We start from the raw sequence: 9,887 nt of genomic DNA, 5'->3' as shown, positions 1-9,887 counted from the left end.
GTTGTTGAAAACTTAAAAAAAAAAAAAGACAAACCACAATTGAAAACACATTTGTGTCAATAAAAGAAAGTGCTTGGGGGGAAAAAAATAGTTCTTGGGACTTTGTTACACAAAATTTTGAGACCTTATTTATTTAAAATATTGTACTTAACAAATACTCCAGAATTTAAAATAACTAAACTAAAATTTAGGTTGTTCAAAAAGATGTTTTTTTTAAAACTATTAAACCTGCTCTAAAAACTAAGTGGATCTGACTGACTAAAAAAAAAAAAAGTCAAAACAAAATGAAAACTCAATCTAATTCAAACCCTGCGTGTGGATGATAACCAGTACAAAAAAAAAATAAAGAACTCCTGCCTTGACTTCGATAATAATGCTCACAGAGGTTTTGGTTTCACCGTGTTCTGGCAGATCATTGCAAAGTGTTTCTATGATCATAGCAAAAATAACTGAAATGACATGGTTGCATAAGTGTGCACACCCACCTCTAACTGCAGATGTGGCTCGGATCGCATTCAAGTCCTTGTTAAACGGGAGTCACCATTCAACAGACACCTGCACACAATTAAAAATACCTCTGATTCCGCCCCCCCCCCCCATTGTGTTTGAGATGTTCCAGTAGGTTTTTCCTGAGATATTTACAGATTTATTTCATTTTGCTTGTAGTATCAGTGGAGTGAGCGTTCAAAACAAAAATGAGAGATGGCAAAATTATTTTGGCGATAAACGTTCACTCTATCTGCTTTTTAGGGTTTGAAGTTTTGTTTGGGGTTCCTGTTGGAGGCTCCAGTCAGTCTTACGTGGAACTCGGGGCCATTTCCTACCATTTTCACTCCAGGGCAGAGATGAGAGGACATTGGTTTGCTATATGGGGCCAACTTGAGTGCGGTCTCTTTCTTTCTTCTCATGAGGTCACACCCTTGACCACAAGAAAACAATGCAAGAAAATATGATTCAAATGCATTATAATTACGATTGCCGATGGATTGTCTAATGTGTTGTACAGCACATTAGAAATTTCATCCCTCTCAAATGTTTTAGTTTTTTTTTTTTTTAATAAATAATACTTCACGGATTTCACTTATCACCGTTTTTTTTTGGAACGTACCCCCATGATAAACGAGGGATTACTGTATTTCATTCCCTGACCCCGTTTGTAAACCAAGGTAATGTTTCCCATTGAAATGCATGGAACTGCCATTAATTTGTTCCATCTGTTTTATCAACGTGTGGTTTACACATTTTTTTTTGGTCCTGTCCTCTTTTATGTTTCTCCTTGAATTGCTTTATAATACATTTCACTTTGGTTCTGAATGTTTTTAAACCTAGTACCACCTAAAAAAAAAAAAAACTAGTCCACCTAGTACCGCCATGATGTGTAGTGACCAACACTTACATGTAGTGGCATCGTCGTGGTCATTAAAAACCACATCCCCGCCACATTATCGACAGTTAGAACACAAGCACTGCCCTTAAATATCGGAAAATATTCAATTCAAATGTATTGTAAATACACTTTTTTTGTAACCTAAATGTTTGGGGGCAAAAAAAGTTTGAAAAACATTAAATACATTATACTTGTGAACTGTATTTGGGCAGTGCCTCTTTCATGTAGCACAGTGAAAAATCACAGCTGGAAGATAGTCAAGTCAAGCAACAGTTTTACCAACTCATTTCCTTGAGCTATTGCGCTCACATGCTGAGAGGGGGCGCTGTTGAGGCAAAGAAGAGATGACATTTCAACAGTTTGCACGAGTTTCTCCCAAGGACGCAAGACCCGTGGAACGAAAGGCAACTCCGGCATAAACACAAAAAGGCTGAAATTGCATTTGCGAAATGGAAATTCAAATGATTGGGCACATTTTCACACATACAATGAGTCATGGTGAAAAGAGTTCATACGCGTACAGAGTTAACCTCTCGGCCAAGGGTGCATAAATCTAAAGTGCACACTTTTTTCAGCCACCTCAGAAAATGTGATGCAGTCACGCAACATGATTTGAATGAAATCAATTCTTGTGTTAAAAATGACCCAAAATGGGTTATGAAAAGTTTTTAATGCAGCACTTTTCCAGGTGCTGGGTGAAAAAAAAACAACAAACTGAAAAGCGACGGTTGGGAAAGTAACATTTGTACGTCGTTTAGTACTCGTATATCTCAAATGTGCATTTTGTGTTCGATAACGTAGCCCAACAATACATGTTATCATTTCGCGTTTTTGCCCAAATTCAAAGTGAATTCTTTCTGCGAGAGTTTCATCACATTCTGACCTCTTACAGAACATTTCTTACAAGTGCTTGGGCAGCAGCACACTGTGCCTTTACGCAGACTTTGAAACATGCCTGTGTCAAAAAGAACCCGATTTGGGCCAAGAATGCACTGACCTGCTACTTGGGTCAATTTGGCCCAACTTTCTGCATTGGTTTGTAGAAAAAAAAACAAAAAAAAAAACAGAAAGATAGGTCCAGCTGACCTGAGAAGTAGGTCAGCCCATTTTTGTCCCCCTGCCTTTCTTTTTTCTTGGCCCAGCAGTTTTAAGTGCAGGTAATAATGCCAACTTTTGAATGGGCACATTTCATGTAACAGACACCGCAAGGCACTCAAAACGAAACTTCAAAGCGCCCTGTGAAAAAGTTGAAAACGGGAGAAATCTTCGCTCATTGTATTGTATGATCACCCCCCCCCCCCCCCCCGCTTAACACGCGACTAATGAATGAATTGTACGGACATACGGGAAAAAATGTTATAGTCTTTATTCTCACATTGTACTGAGGCGATAACAATAGCAAACTTTGCCAAGAGCATGCTGGAAAAAAACACGTCCCCCGGGGAGCAAAAAAACTTTACACTTTCATTCGACAAAAGCTATTAAATATATTTACAGAAGTCTTCCGCTGAACTCATTCAGTACCAGCCAGTTCTGGACCAAGTCTGAAAAGACGTTTAAAAACGTCGTTGGGAGTGAATGAGTTAAGAGGCTCTCTAATGGGTGTCGTGATTTCAAAACATCTCTGCGGTCATAAACGCACAACACGGCCAGAAACGTTGCAGTGATAGAAGAAAAAGAACTCACCCCTCCTTCAAAAAAAAAGTATTGCACTAACGACTTTGTTTGTTTTTTTTGGTGGTGTTTTGAACATGAGGGTCACAAGAAAAGATTCCTCGAGTCCTCTCTCTTGACGTGCTCCACCGACGCCTTGTCGGCGCACTTGTTGCTCCTCTTGTTCTGGTGCGTCTTGACGTGCTTGGCCAGGTGGTCGCTCCGCATGAACCTCTTGCAGCAGTCCGGGCACACGAAGCGCTTCTCGCCCGTGTGAGTCCTCAGGTGTCTCTGCAGCTCGTCCGAGCGCGTGAAGCTCTTGCCGCAGAAGAGCCAATTGCACACGAAGGGCCTTTCGCCCGAGTGCCACCTCAGGTGCGCTTTCAGGTGCGACGTCTTGCCGTAAACTTTGCCGCAGCCCGGGATGTGGCACACGTGCTGCTTCTTCTTGCCGGGCTCGTCGCCGCCGCCGCCGGAGGTGGCCGCCGACTGGCAGTTGGGGCAGCGGCACCTCCGGCAGCGGCGCGCGGTGGTCAGGGGCGACTTGGTGTGCAGGAGAGCGGCGATTTGCGTCTGGTATTGGGCAAAGTCGGCCGTGTGGCCGTGCAGCACCAGGCCCCGCTGCAGCTGGAAGCGGTGCGCGTGGCCCACGTGGTTGCCCTGCTGCAGGCTCCACCACGGGATGTCCTCGGCCGGGTTGGGGGACAGCTGTCTCTGTCCCGCGTGGCCCGTTACGAACGTGGGCACGGCGGGCGGGATGGGGGCGGGCGCCGCGTAGCTGACCGCCGGCACGTAGGTGGGCGGGCGGGGCGACTGCATGGAGCACGGCAGCATCTTCACCGGCGAGAAGTCATACGGGTAAGCGGGGTCGGCGGGCGGCGTGAGGGGCAACTCGTGCGGGGAGCCGAACGAGCCCAGCGGCTGGGGCTTGGAGGATAGTCCGAAAGTGGAGTTGCTCTGCGGGCTGGCCTCGTTAGTCCACGGGTGGAACAAGCGCGAGGGCGAGCCCAGCGTGGTGGCGTCGTAGGGGACCTGGAGGAAGTCGGGCGGGCTGGAACACGGAGGGTGGTGGTGGTGGTGGTGATGATGATGCCCGATGCGGTTACAGGTGGCGGCCAGGAGAGCCAGCGGGGAGTGCTTGCAGTTCTCCGGGGAAGAGTTGGGGGTGCGGTCCTGGAATGCGCGAGAGAGACTTTTCAGTGGGGGAGAAACTTGACCAAGAGGGACACCACTACTTTTTTCTGGTGTCAGTTGCTTCATTTGTGAAATGAGGTAACCCAAATATTAGCAATAGAATTTTTTTTTTTAAAGACAAACACCGCAAACTAAATAAAAACCATCCGTACTGTGACACCTTGCCCCCACATAAAGCAGAATTGATCTTACTTATAGTATTAAAAACAACTCTGGCACCACCGTCAACTAAAAGTAACCATTTTGTTTGGCTCAAAGCCCCTTTAAACAACACATTAGGCTAAATGTGAAATTCTTTAAGACGTCGCGGGTTGAAAAATACTTTAAGACGATCATGCATCGTAAAATGCCGATTTTGAACAACTCGTTCTCGGCAGGTGTACCTGTTGAACGATCCTGCCAGAGCAGTTTGATTCTTTCTTTTACTCTCAGGTCTCTTACGATAGTTTTGGTCACTAAACAGATTTTAAAAAACGAATCACTTTTTTTTTTAGCTGGAAAAAGTGTTCGCAAAGTTGTCACAAACGAACCTGGAGAAAAGCGTGAAGCGTCTCGTTCCGCAGAACGGCCACAGCTGCCATGGTCCTCCTCCGCCCGGACAACAAACGCGCAATAAAAACGCGCTCCCCAAAAAGCGTCTTTTAATTAAAAAAAAGTGTGCGCATCGGTGGTAAAAGAGGCTAAAAAAAACCAAAACAAACAAAAAAAAAACCTCCCGTCAGTTTGGAGCGAGGCTCTGACGCGACCGCCTTCCTCTCCGGTGGATCTCCTCGCACTATCTGACGCGGCGGCGGCGGATCACTTGAGAGAAGGTGATAAGCACTTTGGTGGGCTGCCAGCCACTCACAAATAAGATGGCAGACTTTGAAGTTTGCTGCCGTCCAATCATCAAAGAATGGCGGCTCTCGTAGAGAAGCGAGCAAATCCTTTGAATCCACAAAGCTGCTATGGTGTGTTTGTGGTGCGGGATAAAAGAGCTGATTATTAGCAAGGGGAGGCGGGGGAGGGAGGAGATAAAGGCGGGACAATTAATGAAGTAATCACTATGTGGGAAATGTATATAGACAAATAATTGGATTTTCCCCCCCATCAAAGCCCCCCCACATGCCGCCCAGGAGAGCCCACCATTGGCCCGCATGAGTCATCTGATCCGCTTTTTGTAATTAAGGATTTGTAGTAGAACTCCGAGCCACAATGTCACATTGTTATCTCGGGAGATCTCCGAGAACTCCATGGGGGATACATCAAGTGACTCGACGCCACGACTTTTTTTCATCTCTTCGGCATCGTTGTCTCTGTTCCAGTGCGCTGTTTTACACTTCAGTCGATTCAATCGTGGGTTTTTTTTTTGTTAAAAAAAAATCACTTTTAAGATGTTTTACGAAGTTATTCTTTCATTTTCTACTCCGGAATCCAGCGAATCCCCTCAAGAGTGCTGTGGAACATCCGCCAGTTTCGCTTAACTGGTCAGAAAAATAATAATTTAAAAAAAACGACATATGTGTGTCCATGCCGGTGGCATACAGTGACATGCAGAACAAATAAATCCACTAGATGGCAGAAGTACAGTTAACCTGTGTATGCCCAAAGAATGAAATATCCTGGACGAATGGAAATATCCACAAGCACGCCAACTTGTAATATCTCGGCGCGAAACCACTATGTGGAGATGAATTGAGGACATTCATTTTGAAAATTAAAAACAGTGCTTTGTCGCCATCTTGTGGCATGTTGGTGGCAAGGAACTATGTTGAGATGCGACGAGGAGCTTCATTTAGACAAAAGTTGTGCTTTGCGACAGTCCTGATCTAATCTACAGGCAATGCCTTTTTAGGGTTGCGTCAATTACATTGATTTTAGAGAAACCATATAAAAAACAAACGGATTATTTGACATTTCTCTCATTTCAATCAAGTATTTTGATTTCTTTGAAAGTCATAGGCTACAAGACGCCCCGATCAGGATACGAGCGGGAGAGCCCTCCCTCCTTTAGATTCGTGACGTCTTCATAAAAATGTCGCGTTTGGTTGCTCGCAGTTAAAACAGGAACCGTTTCGTCATTAAAAGGAAACATGCAAATCATGTTCTTGCTCGTTGTAATAAATATTCGTCAAACTTGACACGATTCAGCCAAGCCAGGAAATAGCATCTAAAGACCAAGAATTCGTTCAGTTCTTCATTTTCGATATTACTTTCATAGTTTTGTGAAGTACTCGTTTTGAAACTGGCAATAAAATTGATATAGTTCTCAATATCAGCTGCGTAATTGTTATCGCCCCCCCCCCCCCCGCCCATCCACAAGCCAACACAATCACTGTACTGTCAACTTGTTTGGCGAGGCAGATTTTTGAATTAGATGTGTTCCTTTGATGGGATTAATGTTCTTAGTCCTCTCCCACGGCTTTCCGCACAAAGTCATGAGGGAGGGATGGGGGGGAGGAGGGGGGGGGGGTTCCTACTGGGCTGGAGCCATGTAAGCTACAACTACAAGAACCACACAGTTGTCGCATAGTATGGCCGAGTGATCCGAAAACTAGCGGAGATTAAGCTTGTTGACATGACGTCGAGGCAGAATGGGATCAAACATTCAGAATGGGAGCGACTGCAAATGTAGGAAAAGCATCGGTTGGTTGACGTATGCTGTTGACGATCGACTCCCAGTGCTTTTTAACCACTTGAAGTCCCTGTAAAATACATTTATACAATCATACATACATACATACATCACGGAACCCATAGTGTAGTCGCCCAGGACCAGTTGTTCGTCCCTCATCTCGCAAGACCTGAAACAACCTTCGAGCGCCCTTTACATCAATCGCAGGTAAACTACACGACAGGACATGCGGGAGAGGGGCGGTTGAGGAAGTTCACAGAGTGCTGGAGAGAGAGGTAGTTTGTCGACGGCTCTGCAGGTGAGGGGGAGGAATTTATGGGGTTTGCATTTGGGGTAGAGGGAGGCGATTCAGTTTTCAAGGAACGGGGGCGGGGGTTTGGATTCAAGCGGGGAGTTTGGGGATATTGTGTGTGGGGTTTTTTTTTGCTACTCAAAATTCTCATGCGCTTTTTTTGTGTGTATGCGGGTCGACCGCGGGAGGATCGTTACTTTTTTCTTATTATTTTTTGGTCTCAAAAAGGTTGGGCATCCCTGCTGTCGAGAGACGAGGCCTTGTTGAGATTGGTCTGCAGTCCCTTTGAAAACAATGCAGTATAATTTAAAAAAAAAAAGAAAAAATAGTGCACCAAAAAAAAAAAAGCCATTATAGAGAGAGTTCATTGCACAATCCACAATGAAAGGGAGGAGGCCTAGTTCCGTACTTTGGCTCTCCCTAGTTTTGAACGCAACATGATGTCGGAGGGAAGCATTCATCCGATTCCCACAAATTCAAAACAAGGTTACCGGGATTCCCCCCCCCCCCCCCCCTGATTACTCTAGCGATAATTTTGTTCCAAACTCAGTCATGTGTCGATTGGCCTCTTCCACGAGCACTTCCAATTCCACCGCTAGAAACTTCAGTTTGCGCTTGTGGTTCTTTCGCAAATGTTCCATGAAGGAGAACCTGAGCGATGAATCGGATAATTTTCGCCCCTTTTAAAGCAGCGTCGTGGGATGGATTCCAGATCGAAACCGCGACCCAACGTGCCTCTCCACCCCGAAAGCCGCATTCGGATCGTATACGTCAAGTACATGGACTCTTCTTTGGAGCCGCACGGTTCAGCGCTAACTTCAACTCCTTCCGGTTGCCGACATTTCAATGCGACTCCAGCTGAGGAATGGATTTGGCGTGCAGCGCTTTGAAATAGCTTGTGAGGAAAAAAAAAAAAAAAAAGTGTGCGCCGCCGACTCAATGTCCGGCCCCTCGAGTTAATCGACTTGCGGGAAAGCTTTACCGTCTTATGGCCACGCTTCAAGTTTGACAAGGGGTCACATCAGTCGCTGTTCGCTTGAGTCAAACTTTTTCCTGCTGCACACTAAAAAGCAAAAAGGGGAGATTGTTTAGGAAGACGAGTGTGGAAGCATACAGGAAAAGTCTCAGGAGATTCAAACCCATCTGATGGGATCACAACATTCCACGCCCCCCCCCCCGATAATATTCAACAGGTGGCACTTCTATGCCACGAGTATTGGCCATAAAATTCACAAATGACGGCGAAACCGTTGCCCCGAAGACAGATTTAGTTGAGTAGTCTTGACTATGACGGTGGAAACAGCCCATCTTGCACAAACCTCATCTAAAAAACAGCAGGTGGCAACTTCTGAGGGTATCATTTTGTTTTTTTGGTTTTTTTTTTCATTCTGCATTGTTTTGTTTTTCGGGGGAGAAAAAAAACGCACCCCACGCACAATACAACCACGTTTATTTGCGTCATATAAAATATGTCATCTTGCCATAAAATAAATACAAATGTGCAATCGCTATAGCGTGTCGACGCTTTTTTTGTTTCAAGTTGACGTTGCTGGCGACGAAGGCAATCTGCAGAGGAGAGAGAAAGAGAGAGAGAGAGAGAGAAAAAATAAATAAAAGCAAAGACATGTTACCATAGAACACCTGCCCAGGTTTTCAACCTTCAACATCTGGGGGGTGGGCTAAAAAATATAAATAAATAAATAAATAAATAAATAAATAAATAAATAAATATCAATGAAAAAGACAAAAAAAATTAAATACAGTAAACGAAATGTATATCATTGTAAACAAAGTTTAATTGTGCAACCCAAATTTGGAATATTGCCTCGAATCACAAAGCAAAATAAATGAATAAATCTATATGTGTGCTTTTCAGCGGTTGTGGAAGTTTTGATAGGTTGAAAAATAAAAATTTAATTTAAAAAAAACAAACATTCCATATTATCTGCTAAAAACTTTTTTTTTCTTCTTCAACAGGCGAAACAGGAGTTTTGGGATGAGAGGGTTGGTCGCTCATATACCGTGTGAGAGGGGAGAGGGCTGCTGTGTTAGAGAGAGAGAGACAGCGGGAGGAGGGGTTGTGGGGGGGGGATGCTGGAGGCTACGCGGTACTTGAACCGCTATAATGGTGTCTCGTATGAGAAAACATCTGTGAATTTCCTGAGTGATCGACAACAAAGTGGAACTCGGAGCAGTCACTCAGCAGACCTTTTGAAGTCTCAGTCTGACAGAAAGCCGCCATTGTTCCCCCCCCCTCCCCGACACACAGAAACTCCAACTTTGGTCTCCCTAATTTTGCCTGCAACGCGATACAAGTCCACCCCCGCCTCGCCCCCTCTTCTGAGCCTAAGAAGTGGGAGATGTGTGCATATTCACCCGGCAAAGAGCAAAAAGCCCCGGCAATGTGCGGCTTGGCCCGAGGGTCACGTAAGGCGGGACGGGGTCATTGTACCTCCCAGCAGCCCACCCTGGATGTGATAATCCGACACTAAAGAGGGGAATTCGCCCGCCGCACCGCCATATACACACTTCCAGTTCGCAGTGGGCTCAAACAATCAAGGAAAAGCAGTTTGAATCGCAAAACATTTTGCCCTATTGAAATCAAGGAAAATGCTATTAATTGGTTCCAGGCCTCCCATCCGCAAACACAAACAATTAAAAAAAAAAAAAACAACAGAAAATAACTGTAACTGGGAGGCAGTAAAATACAGTCGTGCAGACACCCCCAAAAAGAAGAGTTTCACTGC

The 9,887-nt window shown here is 44.9% G+C and overlaps 2 protein-coding genes across 2 annotated transcripts in view; both read right to left on the bottom strand.

Moving 5' to 3' along the window:
- Positions 1-3,107: 3,107 nt before the first annotated feature.
- Positions 3,108-5,334, bottom strand: sp5a (Sp5 transcription factor a). The gene is made up of 2 exons (XM_052082944.1): positions 4,765-5,334; positions 3,108-4,213 (listed from the first exon to the last, which is right to left on the bottom strand). The coding sequence occupies exons 1-2, from the start codon at positions 4,813-4,815 to the stop codon at positions 3,146-3,148; spliced, it is 1,119 nt and encodes a 372-aa protein (XP_051938904.1). The 5' UTR covers positions 4,816-5,334; the 3' UTR covers positions 3,108-3,145.
- Positions 5,335-8,573: 3,239 nt separating this feature from the next.
- myo3b (myosin IIIB) overlaps positions 8,574-9,887 on the bottom strand; it is a 41,588-nt gene continuing 40,274 nt past the window's right edge. The window contains exon 22 of the mRNA XM_052082938.1: positions 8,574-8,706. The gene's annotated coding sequence lies outside the window, so the exon portion shown is untranslated. The remainder of the gene's footprint in view (positions 8,707-9,887) is intronic.

The sequence above is a fragment of the Hippocampus zosterae genome, chromosome 12 (genome assembly GCF_025434085.1).
Source record: "Hippocampus zosterae strain Florida chromosome 12, ASM2543408v3, whole genome shotgun sequence".
NCBI classification, from domain to species: domain Eukaryota; kingdom Metazoa; phylum Chordata; class Actinopteri; order Syngnathiformes; family Syngnathidae; genus Hippocampus; species Hippocampus zosterae.
Note: the sequence above shows the minus strand (reverse complement) of the source record. Positions and strands in the feature narration are given on the sequence as shown.

Excerpts from the sequence above, each read along its gene's own strand:
- sp5a (XM_052082944.1), bottom strand. The coding sequence starts at position 4,815 with ATGGCAGCTGTGGCCGTTCTGCGGAACGAGACGCTTCACGCTTTTCTC. Across the intron at positions 4,214-4,764 it reads CGCTTCACGCTTTTCTCCAG|GACCGCACCCCCAACTCTTC; the intron begins GTTCGTTTGTGA and ends CGCGCATTCCAG.